The sequence below is a fragment of the Lissotriton helveticus genome, chromosome 5_1 (genome assembly GCF_964261635.1).
Source record: "Lissotriton helveticus chromosome 5_1, aLisHel1.1, whole genome shotgun sequence".
NCBI lineage: Eukaryota > Metazoa > Chordata > Amphibia > Caudata > Salamandridae > Lissotriton > Lissotriton helveticus.
The window spans coordinates 470,668,743-470,696,130 of record NC_136065.1 but is presented as its reverse complement, the minus strand read 5'-3'; the positions used below and the strand labels follow the sequence as shown (position 1 = coordinate 470,696,130).

At 52.9% G+C, this 27,388-nt stretch overlaps 1 protein-coding gene across 5 annotated transcripts in view; it reads left to right on the top strand.

Annotated features, from left to right (window-relative positions):
* The window catches only part of PAOX (polyamine oxidase), a 691,001-nt gene that overhangs the window by 371,061 nt on the left and 292,552 nt on the right, over positions 1 to 27,388 (top strand). For all 5 annotated transcript variants that reach the window (XM_078642766.1, XM_078642765.1, XM_078642763.1 and 2 more), the window contains exon 4: positions 22,606 to 22,802. In XM_078642766.1, the coding sequence (XP_078498892.1) occupies positions 22,606 to 22,802 (197 nt within the window). The remainder of the gene's footprint in view (positions 1 to 22,605; positions 22,803 to 27,388) is intronic.

The window sequence follows — 27,388 nt, the reverse complement described above, 5'->3', positions numbered from 1 at the left end:
TGGACTCAAACTACAACTCTGAAGTCATGCGATAAATGTGCTGTCATGATCCGAAACTCGAAGGCAAAGCTTCATGTCACCAAACACAAGAATAAGTAGCCTTCGCGCAAGTCCTACTCCTGATCAAAGTCGCTGACGCCGTCCCATAACCATTCTCACTAACGCTGAAATAAATGCTTGAAGCCCTTTGATAAGTCATAGTTAAAATCCATGCACAGCCTGCCACTGTGACTGCAAAGAGAAGTCCTGAGGGATGATGTCGGGTGCATCCTGTTGAGGTATCAGGTCATGGAACAGATGCCTCAGCTGATCCTCATGCACCTTGAGCTTCCTGGACCATGGCCAACTTACTCCGCAGCAGATCGAGGCTTTGAAAAACCTCAAACTGTAGATATTTGGCGGACTTCTGGGTCTCTCTAGTGCACCTTTGGGTCCCACAAAACTGCAGTGCCCCCCAGACGGGTTACCACCTGAAGGTTCACTCCAGAGCTATCTGTCTCCTTGGGACCCAATACTGAGTCATTGCTGAATGCAATAAATATTTTCTATGTCCCTGAGATCCATGCTGGAGCCTGAACGTCCGAACGGACGGACTGAGCAGACGAAGTCTCGGACATAACGTGTAGCATCTACATCCCTGAAGTGGCATTGGATATCTTCTGATAATGGTGAGAATCCTGGCTAGATTTTAGCTACACCATCATGTTAAATGTTTTGCATGTTGGACTTTCAACAAGAACATTAGGTAGGAGATGTAGATGCATTCAGGCTGGAATGAAACCCTGCACCCCTGTACACCTTCCTGCCCCTATCTCTACTTGCTAGAGGTCTTAACAAGATCAGGAGCGAGAGTCCCAATCAGTGTTTCCTGTAACGCGCGCGCACACCTTGCTGACCCCGAGCGCGCAGAGTCCCGAGGAAAGCACGCTCACATCCTGTGAGTGCTTTCGCGCCAACGCGTTTAAAACGCAAGCGGCGTGAAAACGACAATTCCGTGTTTGGGGGAAAGAACATACCCCCAGATTCATCATTGTCCCGTTTTGTGAGTCCTTAATAGCGATTATTAAGGAATCGCTATTAAAGACTTGCAAAACGGGATTCATGTAGAAATCGCAATTTCATTTGCGATTCCTACAGCTAAAGGTTCGTGAATAGCATTTAAGGAATCTGTTGGACCCGGCCTCGTGGCGTGGTCCTACCCCTCCCGCATGGCGGGCCCCGGACGACATCGGCCCTCCATCCAGCCCGGGTCGGCCTCGGGCACACCTCTGCACGCCCTCCAAACCACCAGATCCGCCACCCGGCGGCCCACAACCACTGACACGGCACCCTCGGGCCGCCCTAGCATTACCGGTCCGGTGCCCACCCCGGACCCTCATTCCAGGCCCGACGCCATCTTGGGCCCATCACGTCACAGACACGTGGTCCCGGACCAGCCGCGGCCACGGCCCCAGCGAGCCCGCCATCGAGGCACCAAGAGCCCTCCGGGTGGTAGAGTGGCCACTCAACCAGAGACAAGGAGAGGGGAGTTTCGATGGCTTCCCAACCATCCCCGGATGCCTGGTTTCGATCGCCCTCCGGCCTCCCTGGGCTCTGGCTCCACCCCCCTGCTGGGTGTCTGGACACCATCATCCCGGCCCCTCTGACCCCCAGGCGAGAGGGTCCGGACATCAAAGGACTCCAGACCTATATCTGGGCCAGCCCCGGAGTAGGACGGGAGTTGTATCCCGGAGTCGAGAAGCCCTGCTGACGCTGTCGCGGCTGACCCTGAGACGAACTCTCCTTACTGTTCTACCTGGAACCTGCTGGCGCTGCCACGGTCCATCTTTGCTGTAACCACTTTGGAGCCTGCTGGCGCTGCCGCGGTCCATCTTTGCTGTAACCATCTTGGAGCCTGCTGGCGCTGCCGCGGTCCACACTCGCTGAACCATCTGTGAACCTGCTGGCGCTGCCACGGTCCACACTCGCTGAACCATCTGGGAACCTGCTGGCGCTGCCGCGGTCCACACTCGCTGAACCATCTTGGAACCTGCTGGCGCTGCCGCGGTCCACACTCGCTGAACCATCTTGGAACCTGCTGGCGCTGCCGCGGTCCACACTCGCTGAACCATCTTGGAACCTGCTGGCGCTGCCGCGGTCCACACTCGCTGAACCATCTTGGAGCCTGCTGGCGCTGCCGCGGCCCAACCTCCCGGAACTCCCCAGCTCGAGGATTGAGAGCTGTGCGTAGAGTCTCCTTGCAACCGACCATCTATAAGACTGTCCCGCTACCTTGCCCCTTTGTCACGAGACTTTCCAGATCTCGGGATCTGCTGTATATATTGAAACAATACTTATTGCCAGATAAAGATTGAAAACTCTATCTACGTGTGGTGTATATTTGTAGTGGTGTGGTTACTCTGCTGTACGATTCTAGGAGAGGGCCCTCCCGTCGGAGGCCTCTTGACATCGCTCGGTCCCTTCTCTGAAGGAGGGGTAGACCTAGGGGTGGTCAGTCAGACACCTTCTGCCTCCCCCGGGTTCGCCTTTCTAACATTGGTGGCAGGCGCTGCGATCTGAGCCAACGCAAAATGGTACAGAGAGTGATCTACCCGCTACGACGGAAAAACACACAGAGACCATGACGACCCAAGGAACAAACCTACCTGCCGAATTTCAGAAAGAGAAGATAGAAGAATACAGCCACAAAGAACTAAAACAATTCTGTAAAGACATGGGTATCGCTACCACTGGCCTGAGCACAAAAGAGGACTTCAAATTGGCCCTACAAGCCTGGGTGGAAACCCGAGACAGACCACCCCAAGAGGAGAATAGCCCGAACGGGCAACAGGAAACCAGCGCACCCCCGACGGGGGAAAGAACCGCAACACTAAACGCGGACCTCATCTATGAAGACGCTCGAGAACGAGAGCGCAACCGGCTACACGAATTGGAGCCTGCACGACTCCGGCTTGACGGAGAACTCCAGCTAGCGGAGAGAAAGATAGCCCTCGAGCAACTATGGCTGGAGGGGGATCTAGAAGAGAAACGGAGACAACGTGACCTCGAAGAAAAACGACTAGCATATGAACACGAACGAGGCCTGAGAGAACTAGAAATCAAGGCCAAGAGCAATGAAGATAGCGCGGCCTGGGCCAAGACCTCGGCCCCTCCCGTGGACACCAAGGTTCACCTACCGAAAGATGTAGTCAAAGAATACTACAAGAACGATGATATCCAGCAATGGTTCAAAGCCTACGAGGTGGCCATGACCGCCCATCGGGTGCCCCTGAAGGATTGGGGCGACGGCCTGTGGGGAAAGTTCGTCAACGAAGGGAGGGACGCCCTGCTGGAACTCCCTGACACCGAAATGACCTCCTATGAACACATGAAAACGGGCCCGAAATGTACCGGCAGAGGTTCCGAGACTGTAAAAAAATCCCCGGTACCACTTGGGTAGAATATGTGAACTTTTTTAGCAGAGCCTTCGAGGGGTGGGTCAAAGGGAGTCAGGTCACTACCTACCAGCAGTTGGTCGACCTTATGTTATGGGAGCACCTCTCCAACAACTGCTTCATTGAACTACGACAGCACCTCCTCGACAGCAAGTTGACCGAGCCGCGAAAACTAGCGGTCGAAGCAGATCGGTGGGCGAGCAACCGCGTCCACCGGAACACCACAGGAGAATACGGACGAGGGTCCCCGGGGAACCACCGGCCGCGAGGCGGCGGGTCTGGCATCAGCCGAGGCCGAGACCTTCCGCCGGGGTCTTCGCCCGCCTCCTCTACACCAGCCTCCAGCCCGAGGGGGGCCCATCCAGCCCGACCGGGGCCACGCCCCAACGTTACGTGCCACAGATGCCAGCGGCTGGGTCACTATGCCAATGATCCTCTCTGCCCCATGAACCAGCGGCCCGGCACCACCGGGCCCCCCGGTCGACAAATCACTGCAGCTGCTCTGAGCGAAGAAAAGGATGAAGAAGAAGAGGTCCCTATGGAACCAGAAGAATGTGAGTCCGCGGCCATGTGCCTCGCCTCCCTGGGCGACAAAGACATGATCCCCCGAGACCAGATTCCGATCAACACCCAGAAGTACCGCCAGTGGGTCACCATCAACGGACGCCGGGCCGAGGCTCTCCGTGACACGGGGGCCAGCATAACCGCCGTCCCCTGCCATCTGGTGACCCCAGAACAAATCTTGCCCCACGTTCTGTGCCCTGTCCGGTCAGCGGATAATTCCGAGAGCCTGTGCCAGATGGCCCGCATCCCCTTCGAGTGGGGAGGAGTGTCCGGCATGCTGAAAGTCACCGTCCGAGACGATGCCCCGGTGGACTGCCTCCTAGGGAACGACCTGGAAAGTTCCCCCTGGACACAGATCGAGCGAAGAGAGCATCTGGGGATGCTAGGCCTTCCTGAATGGGTTTGCGTAACGACCCGATCCATGTCCACCCGGGACGCCGTCCCAACCGAAGACAATCTGCCCGAAGAACCTGAATGGCCGGCACCGCCGCCACCCGCCACTGCCACGGCCGAACCCGAACTGGGGCCGCAGGGCCCCAGCCATGAAGAACTTCCCGAGCTCGGGCCCCTTCCCGAACTAGCCCAGTGGCGCCAAGAAGGGGGCCCCACCCGCGAGCAGTTCCGTCGGGAACAAAAGACATGTCCTTCCCTTGAGGGACTCCGACAACAAGCTGCCACGCAAGCCACCGGAGACTCCTCGGGGTCCCACTGGATCTATTGGGACCAGGACCTCCTGTACAGTGAACAAAAGATCGCCGAGCTGGGGGCCGGCCGAGTGCTAGTCGTCCCCCTCCACTTCAGAGACTTTCTCTTAAACCTGGCACATGACGTGCCCCTCGCCGGGCACCTGGGGCAGGACAAAACCTACAGCCGCCTGGTGACCCACTTTTATTGGCCGAAGATGCGCCGCGATGTGTACAACCACTGCCGAACCTGTCCGACCTGCCAAGCCAGCGGAAAGAGTGGGGGGAAAATCAAGGCCCCACTCCAACCGTTTCCCGTGGTGACCACTCCCTTCGAGCGAGTAGGGATCGACATCGTGGGGCCCCTGGATCCTCCCACCTCTCAGGGGCACCGCTTCATCCTCGTCCTGGTGGACCATGCCACCCGCTACCCAGAAGCTATCCCCCTCCGGACTGTCACAGCCCCCGTAGTGGGTCGGGCGCTAATGGGGATCTTCTCCAGAGTCGGCTTCCCCCGAGAGGTCGTCAGTGATCGGGGCACAAACTTTATATCGAAATATATGCGGTCCCTGTGGCAACAGTGCGGGGTCGCGTATAAGTTCACCACCCCGTATCACCCTCAAGGGAATGGACTAGTAGAGCGATTTAATAGGACCCTGAAAGGAATGATCAAGGGCCTAGAAGAGCCCCTCCGGCGCAAATGGGACGTTCTGCTGCCATGCCTCCTGTTCGCCTACCGGGAGGTACCCCAGAAGTCCCTGGGGTTCAGCCCCTTTGAACTATTATATGGACACCCCGCGCGAGGCCCCCTCAGCCTGGTCAAGGAAGGCTGGGAGCTGGCCGCCTCCGATACTCCGCCCGATGTTTTCCGATACCTCTTGACTCTCCGCAACCAGACTCTGAAGTTCCGGGAACTGGCCGAAACCAACCTGAAGGCCAGTCAAGAGGAGATGAAGCGCTGGTATGATGAAAATGTCTCGTCCATTGAATTCGAGCCGGGCCAGCAGGTCTGGGTCATGTCCCCGGTCGACCCCGGCGCCCTCCAGGACAAATGGACGGGGCCCTTCAAAGTGGTGGAGCGCAAGAGCCCCGTCACCTACCTAGTGGACATGGAGTCCCCCCGGAACCCCCTCCGGGTCCTACACGCCAACCGGCTCAAGCCCCACTTTGTCCGCACCAAACTGAGCCTGTTGTTGGCTACCGATGACGGAGCAGAGGACGACTCCGAGCCTCTACCAGACCTCCTGGGCACCTCCGAGAAAGATGGCTCCGTCGAGGGAGTCTCCCTCTCTCCCGCGCTGACACCCAAACAGCGCCAGGACTGCCAGAAACTGCTGGGTCAATTTGCGAACTTATTTTCCCTCACCCCCGGAGTCACCCCGTGGTGTGTTCACGACGTCGACACCGGGGACAGTCCGCCCGTGCGGCACCGAGCCTACCGAGTCCCCGACCGAGTCCGGGCCTGCATCCAAGCCGAATTTTCCAAGATGCTAGCCCTAGGGGTAGTCGAGCCCTCAGACAGTCCATGGGCCAGTCCCGTCGTCCTGGTCCCTAAGGCCGCCGCCCCTGGGGTGCCCCCGGAGCTGCGGTTCTGTGTCGACTACCGGGGACTGAATGCCGTCACCAGGACCGACGCCCATCCCATTCCCCGAGCGGATGAACTGATCGATCGCCTGGGAGCCGCCAGGTACCTCAGCACCTTCGACCTCACGGCCGGATACTGGCAAATCGGCCTCACGCCAGGGGCACAAGAACGATCCGCTTTCTCGACCCCCGATGGCCACTTCCACTTCAACGTGATGCCCTTCGGCATGAAGAATGCTCCGGCCACCTTCCAGAGACTAGTGAATCGGGTGCTGGCAGGGCTGGAAGTGTTCAGTGCCGCCTATCTGGACGATATTGCGGTGTACAGCCTCTGTTGGGACGAGCACCTGACCCACCTCTGGAAGGTCCTGACGGCACTCCAACGGGCCGGACTAACAATAAAAGCCAGCAAGTGCCAGATCGGTCAAGGGTCCGTGACCTATCTGGGACACCAAGTGGGGAGCGGCCAAGTGGCTCCCCTTCAACCCAAGATCGACGCCATCCAGGCCTGGGAGCCCCCCGTCACCCAGACCGACGTCTGAGCCTTCCTGGGGCTCACTGGATACTATCGGCGGTTCATAAAGGACTATGGGAGCATTGTGGGGCCCCTCACAGAACTAACCTCCAAGAGACTACCCCCGAAGGTGCACTGGAGCCCCGAGTGCCAAGTAGCCTTTGAGACACTAAAGACTGCCATGTGCACCGCCCCGGTGCTCCAGGCCCCCGACTACAGCCGAGAGTTCATCGTCCAAACTGACGCCTCGGAACACGGCATTGGGGCCGTACTGTCCCAAATGAACTCTGACGGAGTTGACCTTCCTGTGGCCTTCATCAGCCGGCGCCTGCTGGCCCGAGAACAACGATGGAGCACCATCGAGAGGGAAGCATTCGCCGTCGTATGGGCCCTAAAGAAGCTCCGGCCCTACCTCTTCGGCACCCACTTCCGAGTACAGACCGACCACCGGCCCCTGCGGTGGTTGATGCAGATGTGGGGCGAGAACCCGAAGTTGCTACGTTGGTCCATCTCCCTCCAAGGGATGAACTTCACCGTGGAGCATCGCCCTGGCAACGACCACGCCAACGCTGACGGCTTCTCCAGATTCTTCCGCCTTGGCGAGGAGAATCCCCAAGAAGATGGGTGACTCTCCCCTGCCTTCAGCTGGGGGGGACGCGTGTTGGACCCGGCCTCGTGGCGTGGTCCTACCCCTCCCGCATGGCGGGCCCCGGACGACATCGGCCCTCCATCCAGCCCGGGTCGCCTCGGGCACACCTCTGCACGCCCTCCAAACCACCAGATCCGCCACCCGGCGGCCCACACCACTGACACGGCACCCTCGGGCCGCCCCAGCATTACTGGTCCGGTGCCCACCCCGGACCCTCATTCCAGGCCCGACGCCATCTTGGGCCCATCACGTCACAGACACGTGGTCCCGGACCAGCCGCGGCCACGGCCCCAGCGAGCCCGCCATCGAGGCACCAAGAGCCCTCCGGGTGGTAGAGTGGCCACTCAACCAGAGACAAGGAGAGGGGAGTTTCGATGGCTCCCCAACCATCCCCGGATGCCTGGTTTCGATCGCCCCCTGGGCTCTGGCTCCACCCCCCTGCTGGGTGTCTGGACACCATCATCCCGGCCCCTCTGACCCCCAGACGAGAGGGTCCGGACATCAAAGGGCTCCAGACCTATATCTGGGCCAGCCCCGGAGTAGGACAGGAGTTGTATCCCGGAGTCGAGAAGCCCTGCTGACGCTGTCGCGGCTGACCCTGAGACGAACTCTCCTTGCTGTTCTACCTGGAACCTGCTGGCGCTGCCGCAGTCCATCTTTGCTGTAACCACTTTGGAGCCTGCTGGCGCTGCCGCGGTCCATCTTTGCTGTAACCATCTTGGAGCCTGCTGGCGCTGCCGCGCTCCACACTCGCTGAACCATCTGGGAACCTGCTGGCGCTGCCGCGGTCCACACTCGCTGAACCATCTGGGAACCTGCTGGCGCTGCCGCGGTCCACACTCGCTGAACCATCTTGGAACCTGCTGGCGCTGCCGCGGTCCACACTCGCTGAACCATCTTGGAACGTGCTGGCGCTGCCGCGGTCCACACTCGCTGAACCATCTTGGAACCTGCTGGCGCTGCCGCGGTCCACACTCGCTGAACCATCTTGGAGCCTGCTGGCGCTGCCGCGGCCCAACCTCCCGGAACTCCCCAGCTCGAGGATTGAGAGCTGTGCGTAGAGTCTCCTTGCAACCGACCATCTATAAGACTGTCCCGCTACCTTGCCCCTTTGTCACGAGACTTTCCAGATCTCGGGATCTGCTCTATATATTGAAACGATACTTATTGCCAGATAAAGATTGAAAACTCTATCTACGTGTGGTGTATATTTGTAGTGGTGTGGTTACTCTGCTGTACGATTCTAGGAGAGGGCCCTCCCGTCGGAGGCCTCTCGACATCGCTCGGTCCCTTCTCTGAAGGAGGGGTAGACCTAGGGGTGGTCAGTCAGACACCTTCTGCCTCCCCCGGGTTCGCCTTTCTAACAGAATCTCAAATTGAGATTTTGCGATTTGCACCGTTTGCGCTCGCAAAAATGCTTGATGAATCTACCTGATAGATTGTAGTAGCTCCGCACTAATGAGCTGTGACTGCGGGCTTTTTTTGTGAAAACATTTGTTAATTGCAGCACCGTCACGGAACGTCGTGCTTTTGGACTTGCTCAGTGTCTTCTCCTAAGGGAGCGCGGTCGGGGGCTGATTGTGAGCCATTGTGAAAATGTTTGTTAATTGCAGCGCATGACGGTGCTGCAACTAACAAATGTTTTCACAAAGGGCCACAAACAGCCCACAGCCACAGCCCATTATAAAACAAGTGCAGCAAAAGAAAAGACGGGATTAGGCGGTGTCTCCCGCCTCTATTTTGCCGCCACTTTCAATCATGTCACCAGCCCCTCCTCACTAGTGGTACAGGTCTCTGTTGTGGCTGGCTCGGGCAGATGCATGTGCGCTCTGCTCAGCTGACAGCTCGGGTGAGACAGAGCCATAGTTGCCAAGGTTTAAGATTGCTATGGGGAACATTTTTATAATTTCTATGTAATCTTGAGTTTCAACAAATGAGAGTGACACTTTCTTTCAAGCAAAATCAAGCATTGAAGATGACGGAAACATAAATATGAGACATCGCTTGACTTTCTGTTTGCCTTGTAAGCTGCAGCTGCACGAGAAATCATATTAAATGATATGTTAACTTATGCAGAGCCTGCAAAGGGGACATTATTCTGGCATGCGCCAATACAATAATAAGGCGATCATTGTAGATTTCATAATGAAAACCAAGGTTTCTGCTAGAGATAAATCTGGTGCCTCCCTGTGACCCCGTCACCGACTTTAGGCATTCTCTGCTCTGCTCGGAGCGCGGCACGGCTGAAGTTGCAAATTAAAACAATATCTGGCTCACTGTGACAGTGCTCCTTGTACTCTGTTAGGCAGCGCCCTTCTGTACCACATCACTCAGGGACACCACCACATCACTCAGGGACACCACCACATCACTCAGGGACACCACCACATCACTCAAGAACACCACCACATCACTCAGGGACACCACCACATCACTCAGGGACACCAACACATCACTCAGGAACATCACCATATCACTTAGGGACACCATCACATCACTAAGGGGCACCACCACATCACTCAGGGGCACCACCACATCACTCAGGGACACCACCACATCACTCAAGGGCACCACCACATCACTCAGGGGCACCACCACATCACTCAGGGGCACCACCACATCACTCAGGGGCACCACCACGTCACTCGGGGGCACCACCACGTCACTCGGGGGCACCACCACGTCACTCGGGGGCACCACCACATCACTCGGGGGCACCACCACATCACTCGGGGGCACCACCACATCACTCGGGGGCACCACCACATCACTCGGGGGCACCACCACATCACTCGGGGGCACCACCACATCACTCGGGGGCACCACCACATCACTCAGGGACACCAACACATCACTCAGGAACATCACCATATCACTTAGGGACACCATCACATCACTAAGGGGCACCACCACATCACTCAGGGGCATCACCACATCACTCAGGGACACCACCACATCACTCAGGGACACCACCACATCACTCAAGGGCACCACCACATCACTCAGGGACACCACCACGTCACTCGGGGGCACCACCACGTCACTCGGGGGCACCACCACGTCACTCGGGGGCACCACCACGTCACTCGGGGGCACCACCACGTCACTCGGGGGCACCACCACGTCACTCGGGGGCACCACCACGTCACTCGGGGGCACCACCACGTCACTCGGGGGCACCACCACATCACTCGGGGGCACCACCACATCACTCGGGGGCACCACCACATCACTCGGGGACACCGCCACATCACTCAGGGACACCACCACATCACTCAGGGGCACCACCACATCACTCGGGGGCACCACCACATCACTCGGGGACACAACCACATCACTCAGGGACGCCACCACATCACTCGGGGGCACCACCACATCACTCGGGGGCACCACCACATCACTCGGGGGCACCACCACATCACTCGGGGACACCACCACATCAAGCGGGAACACCACCACATCACTCGGGGACACCACCTCATCACTCGAGGACACCACCACATAACTCGAGGGCACCACCACATCACTCGAGGGCACCACCACATCACTCGAGGGCACCACCACATCACTTGGGGACACCACCACATAACTCCAGGGCTCCACCACATAACTCGAGGGCACCACCACATCACTCGAGGGCACCACCACATCACTCGAGGGCACCACCACATCACTTGGGGACACCACCACATAACTCCAGGGCTCCACCACATAACTCGAGGGCACCACCACATCACTCGAGGGCACCACCACATCACTCGAGGGCACCACCACATCACTCGGGGACACCACCACATAACTCGAGGGCACCACCACATAACTCGAGGGCACCACCACATAACTCGAGGGCACCACCACATAACTCGAGGGCACCACCACATAACTCGGGGACACCACCACATCACTCGGGGACACCACCACATCACTCGGGGACACCACCACATCACTCGGGGACACCACCACATCACTCGGGAACACCACCACATCAGGAACATCACCACATCACTCAGGGACACCACCACATTACTCAGGGCTCCACCACCACATTACTCAGGGGCACCACTCAGGGGCACCACCACATCACTCAGGGACACCACCACATCACTCAAGGGCACCACCACAGCACTCAGGGACACCACCACGTCACTCGGGGGCACCACCACATCACTCGGGGCACCACCACATCACTCGGGGACATCGCCACATCACTCAGAGACACCACCACGTCACTCAGGGGCACCACCACGTCACTCGGGGGCACCACCACGTCACTCGGGGGCACCACCACGTCACTCGGGGGCACCACCACATCACTCGGGGGCACCACCACATCACTCGGGGGCACCACCACATCACTCGGGGGCACCACCACATCACTCGGGGACATCACCACATCACTCGGGGACACCACCACATCACTCAGGAACACCACCACATCAGGAACATCACCACATCACTCGGGGACACCACCACATCACTCGGGGACACCACCACATCACTCGGGGACACCACCACATCACTCAGGAACACCACCACATCACTCAGGGACACCACCACATCACTCAGGGGAACCACCACACCACTCAGGGTCACCACTACATCACTCAGGAACCCCACCACATCAGGATCATCACTACATCACTCGGGGACACCACCACATCACTCGGGGACACCACCACATCACTCGGGGACACCACCACATCACTCGGGGACACCACCACATCACTCAGGACCACCACCACATCACTCAGTGACACCACCACATCACTCAGGGGCACCACCACATCACTCAGGGACACCACAACATCACTCGGGGGCACCACCACATCACTCGGGGACACCACCACATCACTCTAATACACCACCACATCACTATAATGCACCACCACATCACTCTAATACACCACCACATCACTCTAATACACCACCAAATCACTCAGCCCAACCACATCATCACTCAGCACCACAACAGCACTGTCCCTGCTTGTTCCTTCTTGTTACTATTTTGTGTGCTTTCAACCTTCTTCCGATTAGTGGTAGAAATGAGTGTGAAGCCAGTGGTGGATCCCAAAAGGCTATACATTTTTGAAAAGTAGACACAATTCTGAATGCAGCAAGAGGTCATTTATGTAGAGCCTTTAAAGTTTTCCCATTGAAAGTAACAGTTGAAATAAAATAAAATTCAAATTCAGTTGAAAAAAACAGCTGTTTGTGCCTACGTTTTCACCTGTAACTACTTGTAACATATGGCAGATTTTCGAAAGCAATATACTACGGCCGCTATACAATTTTGGCTGCGGGACCATTACAGGGCTCTACCATTCTATGTTCTCCTGATAAAAATGGCATCTCACTTGTGTAGATAGGCCTTGTGTCCGCAACAGGAAACGGCCCAAAGCGCAACGTGGACACATCACATTTTCCCACTGAAAACAGACTCTTTTTTGCAATGTGCCCAGCTGTGGATTTTGCGCCCTGGCTCAGTCGGCATCTAAGGAAACCCAGCAAGCCTGTACTTTTTTTTTAAACTAGACACCTAGGGGTATCTAGGATGACTGAGTTGCGTATATCTCACCAAGTGTTTTGACCCAGAATCCCTTGCAAACCTCACACTTTGACTAAAAGAACTAATATTCCTCACATTTCAGTAATGGAAAATCCTGCAATCTGCGGGTAGCCACAAACTTCCACCCACCCAGCGTTCCTCCAAGTTGCCAGATAAAAATTCTATCTCACTGTTGTGGGTAGACCTAGTGCCCGCGACAGTAAGTTGCCCAAAATGCTACATGGACACCACATTTTTCCACTGGAAACTGACCCCTTTTTTTTGCAATTTGCCGAGCTGTTGATTTTGGGCGCTGGTTCACCTGCCATCTACAAAGACCTAGCAAACCTGTACATTTTTTTAAACTAGACACCCAGGAGAATCCAGGGTGGGCTGACTTGTGTGACTCTCCAAGTTTTATTACCCAGAATACCTTGCAAACCTCAACATTTCTAAAAAAAAAACAAATTTTCCTCACATTTCTGTGATGGAAAGTTCTGCAATCTGCGGGGAGCCCCAAACTTCCACCTACCCTGCATTCCCCAAAGTTTCCCTTAGATAAAAATGGTACCTCACTTGTGTGGGTAGACCTAGTGCCTGTGACAGGAAACGGCCCAAAATGTATTGTGGAGACATTAAAATTATCTATCACAAAACAACCTGGTTTTACAGTGGGTTAAGCTGCGGGGTTTTTAGTCCTGGTCCCGTGCTCGGCAGCCATCTACGGAAACCTACTGTTAGAAATGGGTAGCGTGGTGCAGAGCGGGCGGGCCAAACTCCAGAGGAAATGTGTAAAGCATCCACGCAGTACACACAGACGACACACAAGGCACACTCCAAAAAGAGACTCTACACAAGGTTGTGTAAGAATAACGTTTGTATTGTGTAAAACACAAGATAACAATCACAGTAATCTCTACACTGCGCCAACTGGCGCCAAGGCAATGTTTACAGGGAGATTATATACATGGCAGAGCCAATCGGGCCGCTGCCAGAACCATCGCAAAAGGACAAAAGAAAAAAAAAGGTACGTCCATCAGTCTCAATCCTGCAATAAAAACATCAGGGCATGAAATTAAGCATTAGGCCGGAACACCTGCAACTGAAACATCATGGCATCACCATAAGCGTAAAAGCAGTAACCTCAGAGAGCAGGCGTTATCTAAAGCATCCTATCAGGCCTCTCAATATGCATGAACAACATGAATAACCCCTGAGGCAGGAAAGCTGTAAGGGGAAAACATTAGATCCGACATAGAAATGCAGTAATCATAATCACAGTAGTTTATGGGCCTTGGCAGCACCGTAGGTATAACATTAGGCATAAGAACCTCATTGACATGCCTGTAGTAGGCATCCACCTGTGGGCACAACCTTATTAGCATGTAGGCATGATCATTCGTAAATGGGAAAGCTTTGTGTAACATCAGCAATATAAGCGTATGGGGAGAAGCATTAGATATCCCCATTAGCAGAAACGTACTCCACACAAAGTCAGCAGGGCGAACTTAATGACACCTGGAACATCGTACGCTGACGGCAGGCATTCTCATGAGTATATATTGCATTAGGCATAATCATAGGACATTATGCATAGCCCTAGTATGTCAGGCATGTAAACACATTAGGCATTCTTATTAGGCCTAAGGCAAATGAGATCAGGCACAGGGTGCAGGACCCCAGCACTGGGAGCCTTAGGGAAAAGCATTAGGCACCATCATTGGCATGTCCTTTAGGAAGAATCACAGTACTCCATGTGCTCCCTATAACGGCATGAGGCATTGAATTACATTAGGCATGACCACCAGCCTCAATACATTGTTCACTAACACACTAGCATGTGGCATGACACCCGAAGCCTTTCGTTAGGCATAAGAACACATCGATGTAAGCATTAGCGGGGTGGAAACACATTACCTAACCAATGTGGGGCATCCCATTAGGGATGAGTACAGGACATCACTAGGCTTGCCAACAGCACCTCAGTGGCATCCCGCACGTCGGCAGGAATACCTTACACCCCTGTAAGTACACTGGGTAGTACGATGAACTTGAGTCCACAAGAAGTGCCCCGTTGCAGCTGTCGCAACCTGCGGCGCAGCTGAGTTTGGTAAATCAGGCAGGGAGGCACGGGTCCGTTGGAGCCCCCTCCTCTGAAGCTCAGAGGTCGAAAATGTCCCCTCGGTGCAGCTGCCCACTGCCAGGCGGGGCAGCTGTCCAGGAAACCACTGCAGCACTTCTGGTGCCCCTCCCGTCACCCGCGATGCTCCCAGAAGCCCCCTATCACCAGGCTCCTCTCGTGCGGCTCCTGTCTTTCCCCGCCCGGGTCGTCTCCGCTCCGGACTTCACCTCCTCTGGGTTCTCAAGTGCTTCAATGCGTTGGGGGGCAGGCACCGACAATATGCCTCGAGGTCCCCCCTCCGTACTCTCCAGGCAGCCGCTGGCACTGCGGGGCTCTCCCTTCCCCACGGAAGCCCTGCCGACTCTCCACAGCACTCCTTCACTGATGGAGGTGGGGTAGGCTCCTGCCCTCCGTTCTGCCCTCCTCATGCGGCTTCCCCCGTGTCCCCTCCTGGGATCCGGGACTTTGATGTGGCCTCCGCGAGGCTGCAGACGTCTTCGGGCGCTGCTGGGCCAGTGCGGGATAGGCTCCCGCCTGGCTTCTCTGCGACCACGGGGCTCCCTCGTCACCACGGGAGCCCCGCAACACCACCACTTACTTCCCGCTCCTGCGAGGCTCTGGATTTCTTGCGGCAGGCCCCGCCCACCACCAGACGGCCTCGGCTCTGCTTCCGGGTTGTCGCGGGCAGCGCTGCGGCGCTCCCCTTCTTCTTTTGTCGTTGGCCCCGGGCTGCGGTGGTGATATCTGTGGCTCTGAAGCGCGGGGTGGGCTCACGTCAAATTAGTATAAAAACCGCGGGGTAGGGTCCTGCCGGTTTTAAGTCAGCACAAGGGCGAGAATACGCGGGATGGGCACCCGCTTAATTTACATAAGCCACAGCTCTGCAAACACGCGGGGTAGGTTCCCGTTGATCTCACTAAGCACCAGGGCGCTAACACGGGGGGGTAGGCACCCGCTGTATTTTCAAGTGGTCCCAGGGGCACCAAAACCACAGGGTAGGCTCCCGCGGCGCTTCAAAATAAAACAGCTCTTCTTGGCAACACAGGGCTGCTGGATCATGAAGTATAACGCTTAACAGGCGCTAAGCAGCCTCACCAACTTCAGGGGCAAAAGACTGCTCCTCTTCACCCGGCCACTCAGTACACAGCGCCGCCTTCGCCAAGCACCATTATATTCCCCTCACCCCACCTACCACACAGTGCCAGAAGCTTTTAGAAGTGTCTGGGGAAACTGGTTCTAACTGGTCTAGGGGGAGGAGTAGAGCACCCTGGGTGCCAGGTTTCCCTCCAAAAGCTGGGATTGCTGGGAAACAACAACTAGACTGGTAACCCACCTCAGTCAGGCGGCATCACACACAGCCATGGCATCCATTTTAAAAGCGACATTTTACCAAGGTGCATTCTTATCATGGGGATTTACAGTTGCGCACACCCTTGTGTCACATTTGACACTTGTATTACACATTCTTTACCATGACGGGGATTCCCACAAAAGCAAAAAATTCAGGGGAGAAAGGGCCAACACCTACCAAATCCAGACATTTCTGAAAACTACTCTCCTGGAGGAGTCCATGGAGGCTTGCATGGACCCCCCAACGTTTTCTTACCTAGAATCCCCTGCAAACTTCGAATTTAGCTTAAAGAAATCACATTTCCCTCACATTTTTCTGTGGCAAAGTTGTGGAATCACTGTCCGACACAAATTTTCTACCACCCAGGGTTCTTTCAGGTCTCCTGATAAAAAATGCTTACTCACTTGTGAACGTGGGCCAGGGCCCAAAACCTATTGTGGTGACATCAAAGTTATCCATAAGACAACGTCCTGGTTTTGCATTGGGGTCACCTGCGTTTTCGGTCCAGGGCTCGGCGGTCATCTAGCGAAACCTATCAAACCCAAACATTTCTAAAAACTAGACACCCGGGGAAGTCCAGAGAGGTGTGGCTTGCGCGGATCCCCCAACTCATTCCTACCCAGAATCCCCTGTAAACTTCATATTTAGCTAGAATAATCAAATTGTCCTCACATTTCTGTGGGAGATCACCGCACCAGGACAAATTTCCTACCACCCAGCTTTCCCCTGTTTCCCAATACAAATGATACCTCACTTGTGTGGGGTGTCCAAAGCAGAGTCAGCCTAAAAACGTATAAAATAAAACAGTTCTTATGAACACACTTAATCTCTACACATTTTTGGCCCTTACCTGTCGCAGGCACTTAGCCCATCCACACAAGTGAGGTATCATTCTCATCGGGAGACCAAGGCAGGGCTGGAAAAATCCACACACCTACTCGCTGTGGCAAGCTAGATTGAATCAGAACGAGCTATTTTTAAGGCTTACTTACCCGGTTTGGGAAGTACACAACAGGTATTCTTGCTAAAAAAGTGAATGAGACTGCCAAAATACGTGCCCCCTAATAAAGGGTAGCAACCCTTGCCCAAGGGGCTGCTCCCCAACAATGCCAAATCAATTGTTCCCTGGTGGCTAGTGGCTTCAGCCCCGGCCTAAAAATATGGCTTATCTACCCCCAAGTGGGGCAGAAACGGACAAAATACTGACCCTTATATAGAGGAGCCGCCCTTTCCCAGAGGGCTACTCCCCAAGATGGCCAAATCAATAATTCCCTGGTGGCTAGTGGCCTCTGCCACCCTTTAGGTCAGATTGGGCTCAAAATATGGCGGATCTGCCCCCTAGGGGGGCAGAAACTGCCAAAATATATAGCCCCTCAAGTGGAACGACCCTTGCACAAGAAGCCACTCCTAAAATAATATTCATGTAGAAAAAAATCCTTGGTGGCCTAGCGGCTACTGCCCCCTTGGGGCTGATTTGCCTCCAAGGGGTGCAGAAACTGCCTCAACATTTGCCTCCTAAAGGGTAGCAACCCTTGCCCAAGGGGCTTTTCCCCCAAAACAATAAGCAACGTCAAGTATCCCTGGTGGCCTAATGAACATTCTTGCTGCACTATTGCATCCCCAGCCATGATCGTGAATCCGGAATGCACTGCAAAGGGACATCCTTGGAAAGAAAAAACGTTGTTTCCTTTCCCCCGATTTCTCTGTGTACTCCCAACCCTGAACCCCCTCCCCCCCCCCCCCCCCCCCAGGAGGAATTCACCTCTTCCCGCAAGGCACGCTTCAAGCAAAAGGCTTGCAGCACTTCGCCGGCAGCTTCTAATGGCGTTGGTGCGCCATGCGCTCTGAAGTCATAAGATGTCGGTGGTGGAGGCGTGGCGTTTCCGCTGCCATGCCTCCTTGGGGATGAAAAGGGGTGGCCTATGAAGTGAGAGCCAGTGCTTCCCCTGTGAGTGGGTGCCAGGACGGAACTTATTTGTCCTCTGCACCATCGGCGAGAACGGAATTGTTCCGTCCTCAGCACTGAAGGGGTTAGAGAGATTTATTTCCTCATTGCGATTACATCAGCTCATCATGTGAAGTTCAGGCTTTTGCAGTGTAACAGTCCTATAGCACTTTTTTCCTGCACAAGTTGGTAGTGAGAACTCTGCTGGCATTCTTGCCAAAAGTTGTGACTGTTCCACATTGGGCAATCCTTCACAGTGTCTGCTCTCTCTCATCCCTCGAAAGAGGAGAGGCTTCATTGACAGGACTCCAAAAAGGCTTTAACCTTTAACATTGATTGAACCAAGGGCCAATCAACTTGTTGTGGGGTTCTCCAGAGCAAAGAAACGGAAGCTGTGCAGAAGAGGACAATGTCAAGTTGCATGGTCCTCGGCATTAAGCTCTGCTACGCACTTGCCAAGAAGCAGCCCCCGGAAGGTCTGAAAGCACATTCCACCAGGGCTAAGGCTGCTACCAGTCTGTTGGCTCGCTGAGATCTCTGCCAAACTGCATCATGGGAATCAGTGCATACGTTCAGCCAGCACTACTTCCTTGACAGCCAGGTCTGGTGCTAAGACCATTTTGTCAGCTCGTTCTTACAAAATATTTTGGTCTAAGTTCATGGCACAGATCCTCCACTTGTGGAGGTACTGCTTTGCTATCTTGTCTAAGGCGAGGACTCTGCGGTTAGAAGTATCCATCAGAAGTACAGGTTGATTAACTTTGGTAGTGCTCTTTACAGTGGATATGTTGTCATACTGCATATGGCTCGGTGCCCTCCCACCTCTCTTTTCTGTGGAGTGATGTCTTGTATTTAAAAAGGGCAAAGTTAGGATTCAGTACACTAGTACAATACGTTTTCCATGCTCTGTGTGTGAGGGTGTGGCTAAGGGAAAGGAAGACATTGACATCAGTATATAGGGTGGGCACTTGAGATTTGGCTCTGTTCCGTCACTTTGGGGTAGTGTGGAGTCGGAACTGAGCCACACGGCACCACCTAGAACCGCATGGGAGCACTGCTCTTTGAAATGTTCTGTAAACAGTCTGGCCTCTGTGAGTATTATAGTGTGAGGAATCTGTAGTTTGTTAGTTTTGAATCCCAGGATGATATGCAAGCTGGACAACTACTCTTGTAGGCAAGTATTTTTTCTTTTTTTTTGCAGCATGCATGTGGACACCTTACGAGCGCATGCATCTCTCTATCCCTTAGGGAATCTACATAAAGACATGCAAGAAATGAAGATAGATTATCCAGGGTAATTCACTTGAACCTATTTATTTGATAGCTGAAGTACTTAACCATCCACATTTAGTTTACTCAAATTGGCACTGTAACTAAGGGTCAGACAAACTGTTTCAGAAGTGCACAGTGACTTATTAAATAGTGGCGTGTATACAAAAAGTGCCAATAAATACTTTCAATCATTTTATAAATATACAAATTCTCTAGAAAATATCAAATGTAATCTCTCCTTTATCCCAAAAAGTCAGCGTTTGATCCTTTTTAATCATATGTGTGGCTGCTCATCATTTGATAGACTACTCTAAAAACATCCCCAGTTCTGAAACAATACAAAAGATTCAGTTAATCATTCCTGTGTAACCCAACTCCAGGTTCTATACAGGTATGTGGTGATGCCAGTGGAATGTATTGTGTGTGATGTCACCTGGAATGTAATGTGCCAGCACAAGCGCACTGCCTGTCGCGAAGGACAGTTGCTGCCTGTGCCTCTGGTCAGACAGGATGGCTCTCTGTACTGCCAATAAATACTTTTACTGGATCACCTGGCTTTTGGTGTTACTTCTGGAGAAACCCACATCTAATCTTAAGACTAAAATGTTTCACAATAATCCTCATGTGGTGGTTCTCCAAGATGATATACAATTTTTTTCATGAACTGAAGCAGAACATGATATAGCTCTTAATGAGGTGTTTAGTATCTTAGAGAAAAGAGGTGTGACTTTACAAAAAAATAAGTGTACATTATAAGCCAAAGAAATTGAGAATTTAGGACACATCATCTCAGAACATAGCATTAAACCAAGACCTGGATTAGTCAAAAGTATCGTTGAGGCCCCGGCACTGCAAAATAGGGAACCACTCATGTCATTTCTAGGCATGCGTGAATTTTACGCTAAATTTATGAAGGATTTGGCCAAGACAACTGAATGCTTAAGTGCATTGTTGAAAAAAGGAGCAGTATATTTGTGGTCTGAGGAGTGTGAAAAGGGATTTCAAGCAATAAAAAATCACATAGTCAATGCCCCTGCATTGTAACCATTTGCGGAGGGTAGGCAGGCTGTTATCACTGTAGATGCATGTGAATATGGCTTGGGCGCAGTACTCTCACAATGTGAGTGTGAGAAAGAACACAGGGTAGGGTTTGCTTCTAGAACGCTACGTCTTGTAGAACAAAAGTACTCTGTCATAGAGAAAGAGCTGTTAGCATGTGTGTGGAGTGTAGAGAAGTTCAAACAATATCTGTGGGTCAGATTTTTTGTTTTGAAGACGGATCATCGACTGTTAGTTCATATCTTGTCTGGTAGAAAGGTGAAACGTACTACTGCTCGTTTAGCAAGGTCTGCCAAGCTCCTAGAATATACTTTTACAGTTGTATATATTCCGGGTAGAAAAAAACTGTAGAGCGTATTGTCTGTCTAGGTTGCCAATTGTAGATACGGAGTAACAAGACTGGCAAATGGAAGTTGAAGAATGTTTTGTAACCTGCATTAATCAAACCAGTCTGTCTATTGCTGAAGTCGAGTGGATAACTGCAGCTGGCAATGATATCACTCTAAAAGAAGTCATGTTTTTGATTAGGAAGGGCTGGCCCAAAGAAAATAATCTTACACCGGAGTTACAAATGTATTGGAACATTTCTGATGAATTATCAGTTGAGGGTAGTAAGGGGAGACAAACTAGTTCCACCTTAATGTTTGCGGCAGAAAATAATTTCTGCAGCCCATGTGGGTCATTTAGGTTCTACCATTACAAAAAGAAAGATCAGAACTGATTTTTGGTGGCCCAAAATGTATACTCACATTGATGAGCTTGTACGACAGTGTGCGAGATGCAACTCTAGTAATAAAACATAGGTCATGGAGGGAGTTGTTGAGTCCTTTGTTTCTCCACCTGAAAAGGCCTGGCAGAAATTAGGAATGGATGTTTTAGGCCCGTTCCACATACTACCTCAAAGTATGAGATATTTCCTGGTTTTAGTAGATCATCTGTCTAGGTGGGTTGAAGTGGAGCCCATTAACTTTCCGACTCCAAAGAGTGTGATCAATTGCCTGAACAAAATATTCCTCAGAAAAGGTTTTCCAGAGGAGATTTTGGCAGACAATGGAGTTAAAGTTGTTTTGCAAGCAATCAATCAATTCTTACGTACTTGTGGAATTAAGCACATCAGAACCCCTCTCTATCACCCACAAAGCAACGGCAAGGTGGAACGGTTTAACAAAAGTGGTTGTGAAATGTGCAAGGAGTAAGGCATCTGTTCTTAAGACTATAAAAGATGTGGTGTGGTCATACCCCACAATACCGCACGTTGCTACAACCATCTGTCCATTTCAGCTTATAAGGGGTAGGAAGGCTCCCACACAGTTGTATCCATTTTGGATGGTTAAGACTTTCCATGAAGGGTGCAATATGAAGCAAGTGTGGGAGTTAGCAACCAGAAAGTCAAGCGATGTCTATAAAAAGGATTGTGAATCTATAACTCGCAGGGAGGCACGTAAACTGAATGACAATACTTGGGTAAAGTAAAAAAAAAAAAACAGACCTAAGGACATGGTTTTCTGCCGAAAAAGAGCCAAATTGCAATCCTATTCTTACTGTCAATGATTACTTCATGGAAAAATGTATAGCAGTCTGCTCATGAACACTTGAGGCACCATTCCTTCCTCCAAACCCAAGTGAAGTCCTTGTCTCTCCTTACTGTTAATTTGTTGGCTGTTCCAGGAAGCTGCAAAATTGCAGTTATTTGATGATATTTTCATGATTCTTGGACGCCACCTATTTTTTGCAATTTGATGCGAACCTGGTCTGCACAGACCATTGACAAGTGCCTCACATTTCTAATCTCTTCTTTCCCTTTCACTGAGTTCTTTCACCAGTGACGTTAGTTAGCTATTACTTCTTGTGCTAATTCGATCTAAACTTTGCTTCCCTTTCAGTGGTTACCAAGGTCTCATAGAATGCATGCTGGAGTCCCTTCCCAAAGAGAGGATTTTGCTGAACAAATGTGTCCAGACCGTTCACTGGAAGGGAACCTTCAAAGGACGGTATGATGAGCGCATCTATCCTATCCAGGTGGAGTGCGAAGATGGGGACACGTTCAATGCGGATCACGTGATTATTACTGTGCCCCTGGGTGAGGCCATGCTTTCTATACAATTTGTTTCTGATGCAAGGGAGGATGGGTGGGTCAGTTGGTACTGATATTTCAAATGCAAAGATTTCAAATTTCACAAACGTTACATTATTCTGTCTTCTCTTAGTGCTGAGTCCCATTAGATCAATAAATAAGTATGCCACAATTCATACCGCCCCTCATGAGCTGATAAGAGCATACTAGCCTTTTTCACAGGCACTGATTTATGGGCAGAGTGATGACAATACCACTAGACTTTTTAAGATCACACTCAAATGTTTAGAATTGAGTTTAGCTATGGAAATTGATTTCTCTGTATTTAATTTGCCTATTTTTTAGGTCTTGGCTAGACACCGCATGCGTTGTCTCGAAGAAACATGTTGTATATATTTTCGTCGTCGCTCTTATATTCTTTCTCGCCATTTGCCCACGGCATGTTTTTGTCATGCCTCTTCCTGTGTTTAGCTGTACCTGAGAGCAAGGACCAATAATTATACTATTTCTCCACTGCTTTCATTTTAGGATCTGCTTCAGGAACTACTTTTTCTTTGTTAAAGAGCACATAACAGTTGAGCGCTCGTGTTTTTCCTTGCTGCTCCAAGCTCCTCAGTAACCAGGCTGTTAATCATGTTCTTATCTCAACACATTTGCTGTGGATTTAAAAACTGAAGTCAATTGCCAGACGCTGTTTTCCTAGTGTGCCTGTTTAGCTATTTTATACAAGATTGGTGTAAGTCAACACTCTGGTATGATATACTTGTAATTCTGCGTGCCCTTGATTGACTTTCAAAACATGTGGTTAAAACACACTTCTATCATTTCAATTTAGAGATTTTATTTGGGTGTGTTTTTAGTATGAAATATTTTTATTGAGCATTTGCAACAAGACCAGTTTACAGTGAAGCTAGAAGAGGGCCAGGGGTCAGCCCGACAACCGGAAGGCCAATCAGAGGAATGGATAGGTGCCAAACAAAGCCAAAACTTGTGAGGTCATTGTTATACACAGCAAGCCGCCTACAACCCTGGAAGGACCGGCCGCGTCATAAAAACAGTTGATGAAGCCTGGAACCAAAAATGGTGCTGAACCACTCGATTCTAGCCAGCGTGCAGTCTTATGGCTACCCAACACCAATGCGTTCCTCCGGTCTTCGAAGGTGTGGCGCAACTACGCCCTCCGATTTACTCATAAAGAAAAAAGACCCCCCTCCCAACAACCCCATCCCAGCCCCAAACTCAACGAACCCCGCCGCCCCACAACCCCCTCCCCCCCATGCCCCCATGCCCCCTCCCCATTGGTCCATGGTCTCTAACTGTCTCTTCATGATCTCATCCAGTCTTCAGAGCCGATCCAACCTCCTTACCCTTAGCGTCGGTCTCCGTCAACCTCAACAGTCGGAGGTATCTCGGGCAAGTGACCTCTACAAACTCAGAGGACAACAAAGCTAAAAATGGCTTCCATAGCTCAGCATAGCGAGCCCCTTCCCCTGCTCTGGACAACGTACGACTCTCCATGCCCAGAACCATCCAGAGGCGGTGGAGCCAGCCCTGGTGTGTAGGGATCCGCTCCGATCGCCATTGCGCTACAATATTCTGTATGGCCGACCCCAGCGCGATGGCAATCAAGCGATCCTTCCCGGGATTTTAGCGGGTAGGTTAGCGTATTAGGCAGCCCCAGAAGGACATAGGAGGGGAAGCGCGGGATGTCTGTGTCAAAATGGGTGTCCACGTCCGCCAGGACCTGACGCCAGTATTCCTGCAAAAATTGGCACTCCCAGAGTATGTGGACTAGCGTACCAACCTGACCACAGCCTCGCCAGCATAGGGGATCTTTGCCACTGTCCATCTCATACAGGCGCTCAGGAGTATAATACCAATAAGTCGCTACTTTCGTGAGAGTGTCTGTGAGCCCCATGTGGTGGGCCGAGTGGCACGCCCTGTAGTACACCCCCTCCCACTCCTTATGGGAAAGGGAGCTCCCGCTCCCACCGTACCCTACTCGCGCTGTAAGTGTATCTGTGTTTGTGCATGAGCATTTTATAAAGATCCGAGATTAACTGCTTGTCTGTAGTGCGAGTGATCAGCCAGTACTCAAATGCCGTCAGGCGTCTGTCCGCTGCGGATCTCACAGTGGGGTTGAGCGCCCAGTGCCGGACCTGTAAGTACCGGAGCCGTTCGGATTCCGGTAGGCCGAACTCCTGACGGAACTGTGGAAAAGGGACTACACCCTCTGGGCCATACATACGGTGGAGAGCGCGACAACCGGCCGGTTTCCAACGTGCAAACGCGTTCCCGTCCATCCCCGGGTGGAAGTCCGGATTCTCGACGATGGGGGTGAGAGGCGATGGGAGGGTGGTGAAACCAAGGGGCACTCCCACTCGGTCCCAGATTTCCAGTGGGACCCGCGTAATAAAGGACGCGTAGAGATTGGGAGGCCTGTGTTCTCTACGCATGAAGGGAATCTCCTGCAGGGTCCTCCCGGCAACCGCCTGATCCTGGAACAACCAGTGTTTCCCGGATTCCCATCGAGCCCATTCCACCAAGAAGGCAGCTGCGTCGCCTGAAAATACATAGCCAGGTCTGGAATCCCAATCCCGCCGTGTTCCGGTGCTAGCATTGCTATCTGCAGCATCAGACGGGGCTTCCTCCCGTTCCAAATAAACCGCGAGAGGTCCGACTGCATCAGTTTTATCCAACCTCTCGGTGGGGTAAGGGGGATTGTGCGGAAAAGGTAAAGTATTTGAGGGAGAAGCGTCATCTTGACGGCCGCGACCCTACCCAGCCATGACAGCGGATAGTGTTTCCACTGTCCCAACTCGCGTCTGATCTTTTGTCTCAGTCGGGAGTAATTAATATCTAATGTAGCCGAGGGAGGAGCCACGATGGCGATCGAAACAGTCGCATAAACGCCTCGCTCCGAGATCCCTTCCTCCCCGCCGCCTATCCTGTCTTTAATCCTGATCGGGGTGTTCCGAATTTGGTTACCTGGGAAGAGCCTTCACTTACCGTCTTTTTCCGGGGCTCTGGCGTGCAGTGGTTTCTGCGTTCTGCCCTTGTAACCTTGCTGGCCTTCCCGGCCCTGACGCCGGGGCCTCGAGTGCTGTGTCTGCCCGGAGGTGTTCGGAGTGCCGGCGGCCCGGAACCGCTGAAGAGACCCGATGGTGGGAGACTGAGAGCCGCGAGCCGGAAGCGCCGGAGCGGACCCACCCCCGATGGTGGGCCACCCCGCATGCCTGATTGCCTGCCGGCCCGAAGAAGAGAAGCCGCGTTGTCCGGCACCCCTCGGGTGAGAAGCCCACTCCTGTTGATTGTCCCGCCTGGGATCCGGTGCAGGGCTCCCCCGAGTGTTGTGGGGAGCACGCCCGTTCTTCTGGTGACTCTCCTTTCTCCGCCGAGCGCCATCCGCCGCGGATCGGCTGTGTGTCCTGGGGCCTCCGGCACTCCTGGTGGGCTTGGCGGCGGATGCGACAATGGCGGCGGGCGATATGCACAAGATGGCGGATGGCCCCTCGGAGTGTCTTCCTCCTGGAGACAGGGACGTTGCTGCATTTGCTCTCCCCAGACCTCGTTTGATTCGGGCGGCCCCTACACGGAGTACGGTCTTGTTCGCCCTGGGTGCTCTGCGGATCGACCTGTCCTTGCACTGCCGGGACTTGGAGTTGCGGATCGCCGCCATGGTTGTTCAGCCATTTTGTGACGCGGTGTCGTCTCCCCGAGTTGGTATTGTTGAGACTTCTCCAGCTGCTGTGCTGGGATATCCGGCTGGGTGTTCGATTCCATGGGATCAAGTGGACCCGGTGCCGATGCAGCAGTATTTCCTACATCCTGATTTCTTTGCTTTGTGCTGGACAGCCCGGACTTTGTGCTTGGCCACGTGGATCTTTGGGTTACTTTTGCATTCTGACTGCTGCCGAGTTTTCCTGGCTGCTTTTTGTTCGCCGAGACGGTGTTCCGTGAAGATCCCACTTGCTTTCCCTGACTGGTATGGACCCACTGTATCATGCTGTTTCCTGGCCGTGGCGGGGTCTGGCAGCTCTGCTTTTCATAGAAGTGGACAGGGGTGATCGTGCCTGGGTGCCTGCGGGACTTTTGTTTTGTTAATTGGCATCTCCGTGCCTCATCATTTGGACAGTTCCTGTCTTCATCCTTTATGTAGGCTTTTCTCAGTATCCTTTTTTGACCTCGACTAGTGATCTGTTATTGCGGGTGGGGTGGTGTTCTGTATTTCGATCGCTGGCTCCCCTCCTCTCTTCTCTCCTCTCCTTCTCTTCCCTCTTTTTCCTCTCCTTTTATCCCTTTCTCTTTTTTCCCTTCGTTATTATTCCCTTTCTCTTTCTTCTATATTTCGGGTGACTCTGGGCGACAGGCACGCTGTTTAGTGGGATAGGCCATAGCCATTACAGTGATGTAGGGTGGGGGGGGTGTTTGTTATTTTAGTTTGTTTTCTTCTATGGTCCCTTTTTTGCTTTCTTTCTAGAGGGTGGGCTATGTCCCTTTGTTCTTTCTCCTTCGTTTCGTAAGTGTCTGCACTTTCTCCTTTTTCGGGGCGGGAGGGCGATCTATGCGGTGACCCATTTACTTGTTTGCTA